Source organism: Quercus suber, unplaced genomic scaffold (assembly GCF_002906115.3).
Source record: "Quercus suber isolate HL8 unplaced genomic scaffold, Cork oak 2.0 scaffold_321, whole genome shotgun sequence".
Classification (NCBI taxonomy): Eukaryota; Viridiplantae; Streptophyta; class Magnoliopsida; order Fagales; family Fagaceae; genus Quercus; species Quercus suber.
Genome location: NW_027069775.1, coordinates 447,180 through 466,085, shown reverse-complemented (window position 1 = coordinate 466,085; position 18,906 = coordinate 447,180). Strand labels below are relative to the sequence as shown.

General features: G+C 35.4%; 1 protein-coding gene across 1 annotated transcript; it reads right to left on the bottom strand.

Annotated features, from left to right (window-relative positions):
• Positions 1-14,368: 14,368 nt before the first annotated feature.
• Positions 14,369-17,999, bottom strand: LOC111992162 (GDSL esterase/lipase At1g29670). The gene is given in 6 exon segments (XM_024023992.2): positions 14,369-14,714; positions 14,829-14,879; positions 16,111-16,363; positions 16,605-16,838; positions 17,519-17,652; positions 17,655-17,999. Coding segments are annotated over 6 exon segments (1,128 nt in total). The 5' UTR covers positions 17,929-17,999; the 3' UTR covers positions 14,369-14,532.
• Between the last annotated feature and the right edge of the window lie 907 nt (positions 18,000-18,906).

The window sequence follows — 18,906 nt, the reverse complement described above, 5'->3', positions numbered from 1 at the left end:
TCTCCGTGCTTCGGCTATGCTTGGCGTGACTCGTGAGTGATGCATGGAGGGGAATGGGGCGGAGTGATTTGACCGGATTTGGGGGTGGGTGGTCGGAGTTTGTGACTTTCCCTCTAGCTCTCTCTCTCTCTCTCTTTTCTAGTGTGAGACTTTGGAAAATGGGTTTTGAAGGTAAAATAGGTCTTAAATGGTTTTATGGGTGAAGGGGCTGTATTTTACAATCAAAGGAACTCATTTTCAAGTTGACCATATTTTACATGCACATCCAAATACACGTGATGGTGTAAAATATTTTCTAAATTTCATTTACACCCGAAACAAATGGAGCCTTAGAGCCAAACCAATCCAATCTTTTTGGTGTGGATTTGGTTGGTTTAAATGGACACCACTTCTGCCATTACTAAAGCTTTTCCTTGCGCATACTTTATTTGGAGTTGCCATATTTGAAAGACTATTGTCTTTTTAGTGAGCTTATTTAATAATAGTAATTTAATTAACTAATTCTTCGTTAATCTTGGTTTATTTTTATTTTTATAGAAAATCAAAGAACTAGGAGGCGAGAAGGGGAAGAAGGAAGGAGGACACGCTGATGACTGATGAGGAGGCTATGGACAAATACTTGGGACTCAAAAATGAATATAGCAGCCCTGAATAGCGAATTTGTTAAGCATCCACATCCGGATCCTATATCTCATCTTATTTTACTATCTCAAAAATCTACTTTATCAATTATACCATACCATTTACAATATACTCAACATCCCAAAATTCTATTTTCTTCTTCTACTTATTAAAATAATATATCTACATAATAACATATATTTTTTGTTTTTTTGTTTTTTCTCAATTTTCTCCCCCACAGGCGTCCCTTCCAGAATCCTCCATTCCTTTACTTTTCACCTTCTTCCAGCCTCCTTCTCAAAATCCATCATCCATATCAACCCAACTCCTCCATCATCCATATCAACCCAGATCGGTGAAATAGAAAAGAAAAAGAAAAAACCATTAACCAACAAACCCAGAAATTTATATACCAGAAACAACGCCACGCCATAAACCCAGAAAAACCACAAACCCACAAACCATTAACCACACCATGCCACGCCAAAAACCATTAACCATGCCAAAAACCATTAACCACGCTACGCCACGCCACAAACCCACAAACCTAGAAATTTCTCAAACCCAGAAACCCAGAAAAACCATCCACCGATCTCCGCCACGCCACAGCCACCACAACGCTGATCACATATACCAACAAACCTAGAAAAAAAAAAAAACCATTAACACCCACACCGGATCACAATGCCATAGCCACCACAGCTCCATCGATCTCGCCACCCGCCGATCTCCACCATGGGATCTTGGGTCTGAAGAGAGCAGATGAGAAAGAAAGAAGGAAGAGAGAGAAAATAAAGAGAAAAAATGAGAGAGGAGAGAGAAATTGCCGGGTTAAAAGGAGAGAGGAGAGAGAAATGAGAGTATTAAAAATTATTTTTTTTATGCAATTCAGCTACAGTACCATCTTACATTTGAGATGGTACTGTAGCTATATCTCAATTTTTTTTAGCATTTTAGCATATGGCCTTCCCGTTGCTGGCCTTTTTTTGGGCTTGTATGCCAAATGTGCCTTGCATTTGGCATATAGCAAGCCCAATGCAGATGCTCTTAGAGTTTTAAGTGTTTAATATCATTAGATTTCTCTTTTTAGTTGTGTGAGGGATTTTTATATCTATCAAATGGCTGTTAATTATAAAAAAAATAAATAAATTTGTTTAGAGTTTAGATAGTTGTTTCTATTACTTTTTCAATTTTATTTTTGAGGGAAATTTTAGGGAAGGAGAAAGTTATGTGTGTTTTTTTTTTTTTTTTAATTATTTTTTATTTGTGCTGAAGAACAAATTTTATGAGGACTTTTTGGTTCTATAAAATTTTAATTATAGGGGAAAAAAAATCATTGAAGAAGATATGTTAGGGATAGAATATACCACATTTCATACCTTAAATGCAATTCCATTGCAATAAGTTCAAGAAGTATTATAAAAAATATCTCGTCTTCTAAATGATTTTATGATGAAAAATCACTAGTCTTGCAATCTTGTTCAACCATTGTTAAACAATCCCTGAAGCTAATGTGGAAGTGGTAGAGGGCACAAGTTTAACGAGAAAAAAAGAAAGAAGAGAAAAGAGAGTAAAAGAAAGAGGGAAAGTGATTTTAGGTCCATATTGTAAAGTTGTTATTTACAACTATGTATTTTGTTGGCTTTTATTTCGTACCAAATTTGATTGTAATTATTATCAATCGTTTATACCCTGTATCTATTGTGGGATTTGTTGTAAGGGTTGTGTGATAGAGAGAGAGTGTGAAGACTTAAGCATTTGAAGACTGAAGAATTCTTGCGAGTATGTCGCGACCTAGCTTCCAGCGAAATGAAACATGTGCCCTGCACATGCTGGAATGCGAAGAGTCAGGCTAGGCGGAGACAGCTGTGTCTCGCGAGTATCTCGTGGGTAAGGCCTTCCCGCGAGACACCCGCGAGGCTATCTGTTCTGCCAGCCTGTTCTAAATGACTCACACTTTCTGTGCCTATCCTATATATACTCTTATTATCCACAAATGTTGAGGAATGCTTTAGAGAGAAAACCCTAGCCAAACACATTGAGAATTAGAGATTGTCATCCCCAACTTTCTCTATACACTTGCTTGTGGTATTTCCTCAACTCTTCCCTCTCCATTTCCATACCATTGAGAGGTTGATAGCCAAAACACTTACCACACCCTTTGAGAGTGTTGAGTGACGTTTTGGTGCTGCTGGGAAGCAATGGAAGAAGCCAAGGATGACAGATGCAACATGGAGCTTGTTGCGGGATCTGGAGAGCTAGACAAGACATGGTTCCGAGAAGCCTTGTTGGAGTAGGAGCTTAGAGGGCTTAGGTATATCGAGTAAATTAGGCTTGGAGGGTCTCTTGCTAACCCATGTATCCCAACTGATTGTCTAGTGGATCGATTTCCGCTTGGAGGGCGGCGGAGAGGTTTCGTCGAGTTCTTCGGTTTCCTCTTCGAAAATACGTCTCAGTGTTTTCTGTGTTTGCATCCTTCTTCCCTACTCTTTTATATTCCATTATACTGCTGTGTTGTTTAGTTTATGGATTAGAGTAGCTTATTTGTTCATCCGCTCGCATTTACACTATTCCGCACTTAGTATTAAGTTAGTGTAAAATCAATCGAGCCTTAATTTTAATTGGGGGTCTAAATTGCTCTTGTGTTTTTAACAAATTTTTGAGCTTTCAATTGGTATCAGAGTGGGTACACTTGCTGTAATTTTAATACCTAAGTGTGATCCTAGACCCCTTGGTGTGTTTTGAAAAATGTTTTAGTAAAACCATCATGAAGGATTGTAAAAGTGTTTGTGAAAATGACTCAATGAGCATATATGAAGACTGTTTTAGTAATGCACTTTTAGAGTTATTTAAATCAAAGAAATATGCTAGAATTTTTAGACACATGCTGAAATCCTTAGTTCATAGGAACCATGATATACATAACAACCTTTGTGAGACAAAGTCCTTAGTCTATGAATATGAGAGAAGAAATAGACAGTTATGCGATAAACTTGATCGTTTAAAAAGGAAATTTCACTCATCCTTGAATGAAATAAGGAAAAATGATTCTTACTTTGATGGTCAAGAATGTCTCTCTCATGCTTGTCTTTTTGTTCATACCGTATTGAAAGTGTTTAACTCATGTTTGTGGTATCTTGACAGCGGGTGTTCAAGGCATATGACTGGAGAAAAATCTTTGTTCAAAACTCTTAAAGAGAAGGAAGATGGATTTGTGACGTTTGGAGATGGTAGTCATTCACAAGTTCTTGGAAAGGGAACGGTGGATATTCCAGGACTGCCTTTGTTGACTGATGTGCTGTATATTAAAGGATTAAAAGTGAACTTGCTAAGTATCACTCATATTTGTAATGAAGATTTCCTAGTCCAATTTTCAAAGAAGGGTGTCTAATCTTGAATGAAGAAGATGTTCAAGTTCTGAAGGGACTAAGGACCACCGATAATTGTTATGGGGTTATTCCCAAACCCAGCATAGCATGTCGGAGTGCTCGGGTAAACCTCTTAGAGTTGTGGTATCAACGGCTTCGACATGCAAATTACAAACAAGTGGCAAAAGTCTCGAAGCTTGAGGCTGTGGTCAGTCTACCTAAGTTTGGGAAAATTGAGAAGAATGTCTGTGGTCCATGTCAATTGGGAAAACAAACAAAGTCAAGCCATCCTAAAGTGAATGTGGTTGCAACTTTTCGCCCGTTAGAATTATTGCATGTGGATTTAATGGGTCCAACAAGAACAGAAAGCATGGGTGGAAAGCGCTATATTATGGTGGTAGTTGATGATTTCTCAAGATATTCATGGGTGGATTTTCTTAGAGAGAAATCGGAAGCATGTGACAAGATGGAAAAATTGTGCAAGAGACTGATGAATGAAAAGGGAGTACCTATCATCAAAATCAGGAGTGACCATGGGAAAGAATTTGAGAATGCAAAGTTTGAAGCATTTTGCAATGAACGCGGTATCAAGAAGGAATTCTCAGCCCTAAAGACTCCACAACAGAATGGAGTAGTTGAAAGGAAGAACCGGGTAATTCAAGAAATGGCTCGAGTAATGTTACTCAACAAAAACCTTCCACAGAAGTTTTAGGTTGAAGCGGTGAACACTTCATGTCACATTGGGAATAGGATTTACTTCCAAGCAGGAACGAAGAAGACATCGTATGAAATTTGGAAAGAAAAGAAGCTGAAGGTGAAATATTTCTGAATATTTGGGAGCAAATGTTATATTCTCAATGATAGAGAGAATCCCAGAAAATTCGATGCGAAAAGTGATGAAGGGATATTTCTAGGCTATTCATTAAATAGCCAAGCGTATAGGGTGTTCAATAAGCACACTAAGACGGTAATGGAGTCAATAAATGTGGTTATTAATGACACCATATTTGAAAAGGAAATTGATGACGGTGAATGATCGAACCTGAAGAAGGGGGAGGTTGAGGACAACATGTCACAAGATGATGATATTGAAAAAGAATCACCGGAAAAAGAGTCCACACCCCCTATACCAAGAAGGGAGACTAGATCAACACAAGGGCCCTCTAGCCCTCTCACCTCTCCAGAAGTTCAACCTCCGATCTCTCGAGATGACGAACCTTTCACCTCCAAGAGACCGTCATCAAGAGTAATTCTAAATCATCCATCAAGTAATATCATTGGTGATGTAAATGAGAGACTTCGGTTGAGAAAAGGACCAAAATATAGTGCGAATCATGTGACATACAATTGTTATCTTGCTCAATTCGAACCCAAGAAGGTAGAGGAAGCTCTTAGAGACGAGAATTGGATAGAGTCTATGCATCAAGAGCTACATCAGTTTGTTAGAAATGATGTATGGGAGTTGGTTCCAAGGCCCAAAGATACCCATGTGATCAGCACCAAGTGGATCTTCAAGAACAAAACTGATGAAGACGGGGAGGTTGTCTGAAACAAATCTAGGCTAGTAGCTCAAGGATATACTCAAGTGGAAGGTATAGATTTTGATGATTTGTTTGCACTAGTAGCAAGACTAAAGTTGATTCGAATTCTATTGTCCATTTCATGTGTTATGGATTTCAAACTGTACCAAATGGATGTGAAAAGTGCTTTTCTGAATGGTTTTCTAAATGAAGAAGTATTCGTTGAGCAACTAAGGGATTTCAAGATCCTCACTTTCCGGATCATGTGCTAAGGTTAAAGAAAGCACTGTATGGGTTGAAGCAAGCACCAAGAGCATGGTATGATTGTCTCACAACATAACTGTTGGATCGTGGATTCAAAAGAGGCCAAGCTGATCGAACATTGTTCGTAAAGAGAGATGAGGAGTCTCTCCTAGTTGCTCAAGTATATGTGGATGATATTGTTTTTGGATCCACAATTGATCATTTGGCTCATGAATTCTCTGAAGAAATGAAAAGGGAGTTTGAGATGAGTATGGTGGGGAAGCTGAACTATTTCTTGGGGCTTCAAGTGAAACAACGAAAAGAAGGGATATTCATATCTCAAGAGAAATATGCTAAAAACCTTTTTAAAAAATTTGGTCTAGACTCTAAGAAACAGACTTCCACTCCAATGAGCTCCTCATCAAAGCTGAGTCGGGATGCAGCAGGTGTAGAAGTGAATCCAACACTCTATCGAAGCATGATAGACAGTCTCTTATATCTCACTGCTAGTAGACCAGACATTGCCTTCAGTGTAGGCGTTTGTGCTCGATTTCAATCAGCCCCCAAAGAGTCACATTTAATAGCAGTTAAACGAATTATCCACTACATAAATGGCACATCTGATTATGGAATTTGGTACTCAAGAGACTCAAATGAATGCCTAGCCGGATATTCTGACGCTAATTGGGCCGGCTGCATTGATGATAGAAAAAGTACTTCAGGTGGATGTTTTTGTCTTGGAAACAACTTGGTGTCATGGATGAGCAAAAAGTAAAATTCAGTCTCTCTATCAACAGCTGAAACTGAATACATTGCTGCTGCAAGTTGCTGTGCTCAATTACTATGGATGAAGAAGCTTCTTCATGATTATGGAATCATTCAAGACATGATGTGTGTATATTGTGATAATACAAGTGCCATAAATTTGTCAAAAAATCCAGTTCAACACTCGAAATCAAAACATATCGAGATTCGGTATCATTTCATTCGAGATTTGGTGGAGGAAAGGACTGTGTACTTAGAGTTCATCAACACTGAGAATCAGAAGGCAGACATATTTACCAAACCTCTAGATGGCCCAAAGTTTGAATCTTTGCATAAGACCATCGGTGTCGGTATCATTCCCTGAACTTTATCTCTTGTGTGAACTTATATTGCTCGTTGTTGCATATGTGTTGTTGTGGTTCCACATGTTTAGAAGTCTTTCTTTTACCTGTTTGGCTTGTGCTTGTTTTTGTTTTTGCTTTATTGATCTTTCTTTATTTCAATTTGTTTTTGAGTATGTTCAAAAATTCAAAAACCCATAAAAATTGAAAAATCTCAAAAGTTTGATCACTTATTTTGTGTATGTCACATGTGAGTTTAGCCTAGTACCTTCGTACTAATGGCACAGTGTATTTACGATCTTAACTTGTTATGTATGCACTCATTTCTATGTGGGAGAAATTTTGAACACTATGTGTGACTGTTGTAAATAGATCTTCAAACTTGTCATGAATGATTGGTCAATAGTCTTTTTGGTCTTGCTACTTGCATAGACTTGTGTCTATATCTCTTCCCACTTTATTTTTATGTTTTTGCAAAAAGAGTTCACCAAATGTAAATCTCCAAATGAAAAGAGATATTGAGCTGCAAAAGCCTGTCGCATACACTAGTATTCGACTAGGAAAAAGAGAAAGTGACTCTTTTTAATATGTTTTGTATGGTGCTCAAAAAATCAAAGGCTAATCATCAATGTTGAAATATCATAAATTTCAAGCACCAATCTCAAAATGAGATATTTTTGTCCAAACAAAATAAAATGGACCAATTGTTATGCCTTATGCAGAAGCCAAATGAAAAGCTTCTAAGTTATGTATTCAATGTGTGGGAGGTCATATATACTCATTTCTATAATGGAGATAGTCCACTTGATTTCGTATCAGTTGTGTATGACTCGATTGAATTGATCATTGAAGTTTCGCTCTGGTCTAAAGACTATTCCACATTTGATACTCATACACAACACACAAGACTTTGATTCAATCAATGCCTATCTCATTTGTGTGATGGTATATGTTCAAATGTGATGTGTATGCTCAAGTTCTTGTTGATCAAACCTAAAAAAGATTTTTGAGTGTTTTATTTGTTTTTGAAAGTGATTTTATTCTTTTGTGTCTTTTGTTTTTGTTCAAAATGCATTTTTTTTTTTTTTGTGTTTTTCTTTGCGAGCTTCCCGCGAAAAGGGCTTAAGGGAAAAATTTGTTTCATCATGTCACACAGAAACTCTCGCGACTGTATCACGACTGTCTCGCGACAAACAGCTTCTCGCGAAATGCTGTTTTGCTAAAAATTGGATTTTTCCAAATTCAAACAGAACTTACCGCGACTGACTCGCGACCTAGTGCTTCTCTCGAAAGTTTTGTGCTTCAATGACTTGTCTCGCGACAAACAGCTTCTCGCGAAATGCTGTTTTGCTAAAAGTTGGATTTTTCCAAATTCAAACAGAATTTATCGCGACTGACTCGCGACCTAGTGCTTCTCGCGAAAGTTTTGTGCTTCAGTGGCCTGTCTCGTGAACAGCTTCTCGCGAAATGTTGTTTAGCAAAAAATTGGATTTTTCCAAATTCAGACAAAACTTACCGCTACTGTCTCACGACTGACTCATGACCTAGTGCTACTCGCGAAAGTTTTGTGCTTTAGTGGCTATTCTCACGATTGTCTCGTGATTGTTTCGCTACTCTCTAACCCGCGAAAAACGCGTGTTTTCAATTTTATATTGTTGATGTGACAGTTTTTCAAATCACAAACACTTCCCTCACTCAAAATCCTTTAAATTTTTTTTTCAACCCAAAATCAATTTCTTTCAAAACCCATCAAATTTCAAGCATATTTTTTGCATTGTCATCTTCAAGGTATGTTTTCTAATCAATTCTTTTTAAGTTTTTGCTTAGTTTATGCAGAATTTTAGTTAGGGTTTTGATATTTGGGGATTTTCAAAAATTTGGGTTGGTTTTCTAAATTGGGTGAAATTTTGTCAAATTTTTTGATTGGGCTGTGTCCCATTTGATGTTTGTGCATCTGTGTTGGCCTCGTGTGGCATTTTAACATGTATTAAGGGTAGATTTTTACATGTTCATGCATTGTTCATGCTTAGAGTACATTTGTGCATGCTAAGTATTTGACAAAATGTCCGAGTGACATTTTTGTGTCAAATTGGAATCAAGTGATTTTAATCTATGGGTTTTCACTTGTTTGACCATGTTTCACTTAGTGTGGTCATTGTTTATGTGTTTTACACACTTTACCCATTTTTTGCCTTAATGCCATGCCATGCACACACTAGGCACACACCTAGGCACTCCTTATGCATATCTTGCTACACACACTTGCATCAGCACATGCACACATGCGCACACACATGCACAGTTACTTATTTTCATGCAGCGTGTCTATTTCTGTTTAGCATGCTGTTTAGAGTTGATTATGCTCTGTTTTAAGTTACTTTAACTTTGTTTTGGAACTAACCTGAATCTAATCAAGTTTTGTGTTCTGGTTTGTGTTTATGCATGTGTTTTCTGTCTGCTTTGTGACATTTGTGCAGATGTCTCCTTTCAAATGCTCCGCAGTGAAAGGAAGCAACAACAAAGGGAAAGAGCATATTATTGATGTTGATGAACCCTCACCAAGGTCAAAAAGGCCTCGTTTTTCAACTGAAGTCTATGACCCTGATCTGTTTAGATCTTATGCTACATTTCAGAACTATTGGAACTATTTTCGAGGAGCTCCTTTATTAGTTGAAAGGGGCATTGATCATCCATCGCTCAGGGACACAAATATACCCATTAAGTTTGCCACGAAAGATTGGAACTATCTGCTTTCAACTTTCGAGGATACATACGAAAACATGGTTAAGGAATTCTATGCCAATGCCATTGTCGTCGGAGAAGAGATAAAATGTTGGGTTCGAGGAAAAAGTTTTTCTGTCACACCAATGTACTTGGCGGATATTCTACACATCAACCGGCCAATACTCCCCATACCGCCAATATATGATGAGTTGTACCCAGATGAAGAGTATCTCAAACAGTCTTTAGGAGCAAATTTGGAATTCTCCTCTAATAAGAAGTCAATCAATGTGGCATCCATTTCTCCCGAATTAAGACTTCTCTCAATGATGAACAGTTCAACAATATCTCCGCTGCTCTTCAAGAGATGAGTACAAAGATGTCCGGGCTAGCGACTATCATGTACGCTCACCACAGACGTCTTGATTCACAGTTCACATCCCTCTAAACTCAGTTGGATGAAATTCAACGGAAGCTAGAAGAGAATGACTAGCTATTCCATGACAAAAAGGGGGAGATGATGTCATTGATAGGGGGAGTATGGTGATAGGGGCAGAAGAAGCCACCAGTTCTTATGTTTGATGTTTTATGCTTACTGCTTATGTTTTAAACTTAGATACTCTGTTTTTATTTCTGTATAATTTCAGTAGTTTATTTTGTGATATTCTCTATGCTTTGTAGCATATCTTATTTGCACCAATATTGCTTTTGTAAGCTTTTAGGGTTTGTTTCCATGCATGATTGTAGGCTTTTATGGTTTGTGCCATGCAAATGCAGTACCTTGTTTATGCAGCCTTTATGCTTGTGTACTTGAAGTTTAATGTCATACATTTTACTTAAGTACAACACTCATGTGCCCATATAGGATTGTTCTTAGATGCAAATACTTCGTGTATTTTGCATTGGTTGAGTGTTGGATTTGCAAATGATACTCTTCAAATGAGCTTATCATCTTGCATGACCGGATGTTCATTCCTTATGTGAATGAGCATAGTGATCACTTTTGTATAGTGATTGCTTGTTTGATCTTGCCATGGTCTATTGTTTTTATTCCATTTTGCTTGATCATGCTAATATTGCTCCATATGCTTTTCAAGTTTTTTCTGCATACAATGATATTATTGTGTTGTTATGTTTCAGGAGATACTTGTTCATATGTTTCAAGAGCTTATCAGAATCTAGAATTAGGTGTGAGTGAGTTTTGCCTGTGTTCCCAAACTCACGTTTAAATCTAGAGTCTGTTTTAGGGTTTTGTCACGGAATAACCAAATGGGGAGATTATAAAGTTGTTATTTACAACTATTTATTTTGTTGGCTTTAATTCCACGCCAAATTTGATTATAATTATTATCAATCGTTTATACCATGTATCTATTGTGGGATTTATTGTAAGGGTTGTGTAATAGAGAGAGAGTGTGAAGACTCAAGCATTTGAAGACTGAAGAATTCTCGTGGGTATGTTGCGACCTAGCTTCCCGCGAAGTGAAACATGTGCCCTGCACATGCTGGAATGTAAAGAGTCAGGCCAGGTGGAGACAGTTGTGTCTCGCGAGTATCTCGTGGGTAAGGCCTTCCCGTGAGACACCCGCGAGGCTATCTGTTCTGCCAGCCTGTACTAAATGACTTACACTTTCTGTGCCTATCCTATATATACCCTTATTACCCACAAATTTTGAGGAATGCTTTCGAGAGAAAACCTTAGCCAAACACATTAAGAATTAGAGATTGTCATCCCCGCCTTTCTCTATACACTTGCTTGTGGTATTTCCTCAACTCTTCCCTCTCCATTTCCATACCATTGAGAGGTTGATAGCCAAAACACTTACCACACCCTTTGAGAGTGTTGAGTGACGTTTTGGTGCTACTGGGAAGTATTGGAAGAAGTTAAGGATGGCAGATGCAACATGGAGCTTGTTGTGGGATCCAGAGAGCTAGACAAGACACGGTTCATAGAAGCCTTGTTAGAGTAGGAGCTTGGAGGGCTTAGGTACATCGGGTAGATTAGGCTTGGAAGGTCTCTTGCTAACCCATGTATCCCAACTGATTGTCTAGTGGATCGATTTCTGCTTGGAGGGCGGCGGAAAGGTTTTTCACCGAGTTCTTCGGTTTCCTTTTCGAAAACACGTCTCGGTGTTTTCTGTGTTTGCATCCTTCTTCCCTACTCTTTTATATTCTATTATATTGTTGTGTTGTTTAGTTTATGGATTAGTGTAGCTTATTTGTTCATCCACTCGCATTTACACTATTCCGCACTTAGTATTAAGTTAGTGTAAAATCAATCGAGTCATAATTTTAATTGAGGGTCTAAATTGCTCTTGTGTTTTCAACACATTTTCGAGCTTTCACATATGTATTAGTGTTGGCAAACCATGTCAAATGGAAGACCCAAGATCAACAGACAAAATGGGCTTCTACCCTTTTCGGGCAAATTATAAAAGGAAATGCCCCCCTTTCCAAACTAAATAAAAAAATGCCCATCTTTTAAAACTTTATTTTTGATAAATTGAGTTAGAAAAAAAAAATTCTGAAGCCCTATAGTGGCGTTTTAAGAAGTCTATAGTGACATTTTAAGGATCTATAGTGATGTTTTTTAACTCGACTTCAAAGAAATTGAGTTATAGGTAAAAAAACGCTACTATAGGTCGATTTCATTGCCTATAACTCAATTTCATTGAAGTTGAGTTAAAAAACGTCACTATAGGCTTCTTAAAAACGCTACTATAAAGCCTAACTTAATTTATCAAAAATCGAGTTTTAAAAGAAGGGCATTTCCCTATTTAGTTTGGAAAGATGGACATTTCTCTATATAATTTACCCGAAAAGGCCAGAAGCCCATTTTGTCCCAAGATCAACTAAAAAAGACATTGTTTATGTCACCTCAATAACAACCCCAACCTGTCGAGACTATGTGAACTAGATTCTTTAGAGGCTTATTAAGTCATATGTTTCAGTCTAATATGTCATATGAGGCCTGTTCATTGGACTATAAAGGGACATTATAAGTTGACCTAAAAGATGTTTTTTAGAGCAGATAAAACTATGTTTGCATGCCTAGGGTTTTATAACCAAGATTCTTTCAATTTCATTGTATGAGAAGTATCAAAGTAGATGTAAAGATAAATTGGTGAAGAAGGTGAAGTCATAGTGCATACCACAAACTTGCTGTTGTAAAGAAAATCTTCAAGAGGTTCTTGAAGTCGATCTAAGGTTGATGTTGTACCGCGGCTGAGTCATCTGTGAAGCATCTAGATAATTGAAAAATTATGAGGTTTTGAAGTAATGAAGGGTTTTTACTAAGTTGTCTACAGGTCAGTATATTCTAAGAAAATGTTATTCATGAGATTGTAAAACTTCTCTTAATTATAGTGGATTGCTTTGTTGGGGAAGGTTTCCCTTAGAGTGGTTTTTCCTTTGGAGTGTTCTCCATCAGTTTTTCACATTATTACCATATGTTGTCTCTTTTGAGATTAATTTTGTGTGATTGGTGATGCCTTTCTTTACATGTCTAAATTATTTACATGTGAATTATAAATTGACATAATTGGATTAATTAAACAACTTGGTTAATTCACCTTTAAATCAACTAGAGTCTAAAACTTAGCAAATGCTAAATAGAGAGGTCAGAGTTTGGGGAGAAAAGACAGAGGAGAAATGAGAATAAAAGAAAGAGAGAAATCGCCCTTTGTTTTGAAAACTTTTGCCTAGCCCAATGCTAGTGCTCCTATGGAAAATTATATACTTGAACCGTTTTATGATCCAATCTAAAACACACAATTTTGCCACCCAAATCCCATTCCACTCTCAAAACTGTCTCTTCTATTCATCTTCTTCTTAAGAGTTAAACCTCTCTCTCTCTCTCTAACCTACAGATTATAGCCACCCAGTAGTCTTAGGGCAATCACTACTATGTACAATAAGGTAATTAGGTAAATCTCTTTTGTCTCTTAAAAAAAATGTTTGGAGTTTAAGGGCATATGTAATGTGGAAATTGTTACTTAAGAGTTGATCTTTGGCCATTGGGTGCAGCTCTCTTTGTTTGGAAACCATACAAGTATAAAGATCCATAACTAGCAACCTAGAACAAAGGAAGAGGATGAAAAACCTAAAATTACAGGTCACTGAAGTACATCCTATATATTGTAGTGAATCACTATAGGTTTCTAATTCAGGAACTTGGAACCTAGACTAGCCAACACAGATGAAGATAAGGAGTTTATGTGATGTTTGGTATATGGTAATGTTTTAAGATTCCCTTGTTTGGTTGCAAATTACGCTAGGAAATCAAATGCCAGGGGAATCTGGATTCCCCCTTTAAACCCCTCACAATAGGAATGTGGATTTCCTTTAAAACATGTGGGTATTCAAATTTCCAAATTTAAAGGAAATCGTATTTTTATAAATTGACAATTTTTAACCCTTTTTCCTTATCATTTAAGAAATTAAGATAAAATATAAAACAAATCACCAATATCTTTTCCCTTGTCTTTATCTTTTTCCGCCAAAATAACATAAATAGGGTAGATAACTCTGTTGATATATTCTTTAACAAAGTTCTATTTAGGTTTCACGTGTGGAAAAAAAATAAAAGTTTGAAGGGGATCCTTTATTATTGCCAGGTATTTACTTTTACTGTTGTGTGTGTGTTGCTCAACAAATTATTAATAGTTTATATTTTGTTTTTCATTATTTATTTAGAGGAAGATTTTTTTTTTTAAAGGATTTGGTAGTTCACATTCAAATCTAAGGATAGAATAGGAAAAATAAATAATTCATTTAAGATTTTTGGGAATAAACCAAACATTATTATCTTACATCTCTAGGAATCTTATGAGATTCCCAATGAAAGCAAACATAAGAATAGTTATATTTCTAGGCATCCAAATTGCAAGGAATCACATACCTAGGAATCTAGATGCTAGGAGTAATGTGGATCCTCCCATACCAAACACCACACTAAAGTTTTGCAAGTTGTTTAACATTTATGGGATAAACCTCACTTTCAAGATTAGAAGCATAGGCCTTAGTTGCTATTTGAATATTCACAGCTTCAGATGGATGTAAGCCATCAAAGTACACATGAGAATTCCTGTCTGCACACACTTGCCCACCTCTTTCACATGAAACTCCAGTTCCACCTACAATCATTTGATGCACTTCATGCATTAAAGAACTTTCATTCAATGAAACTTGCAGAAAAATAGAACCTTCATAAATCAATCAGCCAAAAAGAAGAGAGAGAGAGGTAGAACCTTGCTCTGTTGACTTCACTTCACAACAAGCATTGGTTGTGTCGCTGAAGCCTGTAATCAATGAAATGGAATTCAGTACTAACGCTTCCAACTGATGAGGTAAATGACATGGGTTTGAAATAGTTCTATGATAATTTGCAGTGTGATGGCTTCAAGGATCTTGCAAACCAAGTGAAATTAGAGCCAAATTCATTTGAATAAAATGTAGAGTGTGATCTATGCATGCGACAAACATGGTCATACCTATAATGTAACACAATGGAGACGTTACATTATAAATTTATAAGTACACATGTACAGACGTTCCGTACACAATGGAGACGTTCTTGTTAATTACAACACATGTACATAGGAAAAAAAAAAAAAAAAAAAAAAAATTAATATTCATTTTGCCTACCTTCTCTTTATTGCTTTGTTTGATTGTGTTCTCTCTCTTCTCTTATTTTTGTGATTTTAATCCTTAAAAATCATGGGAGTGTACCAAGACAATTGAACACAATTTTTCTATTTTATATATATAGTGACTAATTTTATTATAAATATTAAAATATATTTCTAATATTATGACATATTTAACTATGAAATGGGTCCAAATTATACTTATTTTAGAATATGGATATTTATGAGATCCACAGCTAGAAAGACACTACTTTCTATATATTTCTTTTTCTTTTTTTTTTTTGTAGAAAAAATAATACAAGTTATTTTAGACTGTAGATATTTTTATTTTTTTGTTCATTTCAGTCTACTAAGTCTCAGAGTTATTCAATTAGCTTCAATCAACTTTTGTTAAATTTTTTTGAAAAAAAAAAATCTGGAAATTAAGTATTTTTCAATCATTAATTGATTTTTTTTTTAATTTAAAAGATTGAAGAAAAATTTTAAAAATTGACAAATTAATCACAATATATAACAAAAGTTGATGAAAAAGCTTTAATTAAATAAACTTGAAAGTTAGAGAACTAAAATGAACGAAAACAAAGTTAAAGGACTAAAATAAAATATGAAAAAACATAGAGAGTCAATTTTGCATTTTAACCTATATAATATTTAGAAAAATTGTAATATAGCTTGACTTAAAAAGTCATAAATATAGGAGATTTCATGGTAGGTAACTCAACCCCCAATTTTTATTAGAGAAGCTAAATTCTAAACTCGAACTTATGACCTATCGCTTTTTGGGAATGACACTTGCCATCATACCAAGACTCGACCTCTTGTAATATAGCCTAATTTGTGACTCCAATTATATTATGTAACATGAAGAAGGAATAGTGTTTACCTTTGGAGGCTGGATTGTCAATGATATCCTTTACAATGTCATATGTGTTGACAACAACAAAATTGGAACCAGGCATTTGAGGCTTTATATCTTCCACCAGAGACTTCAAGTGAAAGTTGTAGACAGCAGCCGCTACGTTCAAAGCTTTTGAGCAGTCACTGCAGTTAGGTTGGTTTAAATTAACCATTGGACTGGACCCAATTGGATATATTGTTGTAAGAACAAATTTCCGAGCTCCCAAATTGTACAAATTCTGCATCAATGAAAAAATTCATGGTTCATCAATTACAAAATTTACTGATAAAGTAACATGTCCAAAATGAAACAGTCTTAATTCATTCCAAGTTACAAAATTTGTTACAAGAAAATAGAGTTTGTTAATACTTTCTTATTTAACAAACAAGAAGATTTTGTAACCAGGTCACGGCTTTAATTAACCTTATGCTGAGATAGAAGTCTCTAGCTTACTATATACTTGATTTAAAAGTCTATACCTCGAGTTGCTTAGATAGAGAGGATATGAGATAGCTAGTGAAGCGTTCAAGACTAACTTTGAGGAAGGTTTTCCTCAAGAAATAGTTGAAAACGTAATCATTCCCACCAATTCCAATGACAAATATGTAGTTGGGGAGAGATTCATTGCCTTTGCATCCCAGCTGAGCTTCTAAATCTGGCAGGGTCACCTCCTCAAAATTCTTGATTTGTTGATTCATACTGGTCGGATTGCCCTGAAATGCAATTCCATGTATGTTAGCTTCAATTATTTATTATTTGCATTTCGTTAGTCTATCAGCTTTTTGTTTTTGGAAAAATCAACAATGTAATCCTTGCTTCTTTCCCTTTTCTTTTATTTATTTTTCCGTAAATGAACGAAGACATTGTAATATAATACTTGTAATATTTGTATTGTCTAAACAATACATAATATTTTTATAACAAATTATAGATGACAAACTCTTATCCACTATTATTAGTTGATAAAAAAATAATTTTAATAATAAAAAAGTATGTATATATATATATATAAAGAGAGAGAGAAAGTAGTGTTTATTTCACATACATAGCTCTTTTTTAAAACTGAAATAGTGAGTTAAAAGACAAGATTGCTTGTGTAATAACTTTTATTTCACGTACATAACCCTTTTTTAAAAACTGAAATAGTGAGTTAAAAGAGAAGATTGCTTGTGTAATAACTTTTCTAATATATATATATATATATATATAAAGAAAAGAGGGATCTGACAAAATCACGTGAACCTTGATAATGGAGGAAGAGAAACGGACTTCAAGCTTGATGAGGAGAGAAAAACAAAAAGGGAAAGAGAGAGAGAGAGAAGTAGAGAACATTCAATGATGATAAGAATGATGATAGTTATAAAAAGTAAAAAGAAGAATGGTTTTGGCTTACCGCAACCGAACCGGTATCATTTAATATACCTGCAGAACCAGAGGCATGGTTGACACCCTCAACATTTCTACTTCCCTTGGTTGCTGGGTCCATAAATGGAGGTATTAAGGAAGGAAGCTTAAGCTGTTCACAAGAAGGTCCACCACATTTTTCCCATTTGTGAATCTCCCAGATGAACCGTTAGGAAAATCTATTCCATAAGGCAAATAGTCAGCCTTAGCCTTTGTATCCAAGAAGTTGTTGTTCCCATTGTCCACCAGAGAGCTTCCAAACACAAACATCCCTTTGATCTCACCATCTCTAAGATTCTCTGATGATGAGAACCTACAAAGAGACTTGCATCGATGGGTAAAACAAGCAAGGATAAGGAGATACAAAATCACTAGTTTCAAATGGGTTTTCACAGTCATGGTTGTAACTTGTAAATATGGCTTTGCTTTGTCTTTTCTGTGGGTATCTGTTGAGGTGACACGGTTTGGGATGGCTTATTTTGGTTGGGGGATGGAATGGCCAATTTATATAAAGGAATGATGTTTTTACTTTTTCCTTTCTAGTATCACGTTATATTTTCAAACCAAATTGTTTTTTTTTTTTTTTTTTTAGAACTAAAAACAAAATGTTATAATAAAAAAACTGTTGTGATGAAAAATTCTTACTCGTTTTCACTTTAATCCACCAAAAAAAGAACTACTCATCATTTTAGTAATTTGTAAAAAAATTTATAACTCTAATGTTTTTCTTCTGTAATTAATGACAAGTTAGTTTATAAAGTTACGTAATAAAGAAAAAGTAGTATTTCTAGCAGTACTCATTTCTGAGTCATATATAAGACTAAATTATAAGTTATATCCTCTAATTATGACTTTTTATATTCAATTATTTCATTATTTTTAGTATTTTGACTTTTATTTTTAATTGATGATACACGGCTAAAATGGGATTTGCCTCTTTTGCCCAAAAGATATAGAAAAATGTTTATGTTCTAAAACTATCTAGTAAAATACATTTTTTTTTTAAATTTGATTTTTAGAAAATTAAGTTTCAATGAAAAACTTGATTTGATTAAAATCGAGTAATGTGAAAAATTTTACATGAAACTTGAGTTCCATGAACTCGAGTTCCTTCAATGGAGTTTTACAATGAGTTTTACATTAAACTTGATTTTTCAAAACAGGGGATATCACTAAATAGTTTCAGAATTTTAGAAAATCAAGTTTCAAAACAAGGTATATCACTAGATAGTTTCAGAACAAAACTTTTGTGGAACTTTTGGGCGAAAGGGGTATTTTGCCATTTTTGCTTAAATATGGTGATCATCTTGTATGTCCATTAAAAAAAGAGAGAGAGAGAAATAAGGGAATAAGATCCAATTATTTTCATTCTTAAAA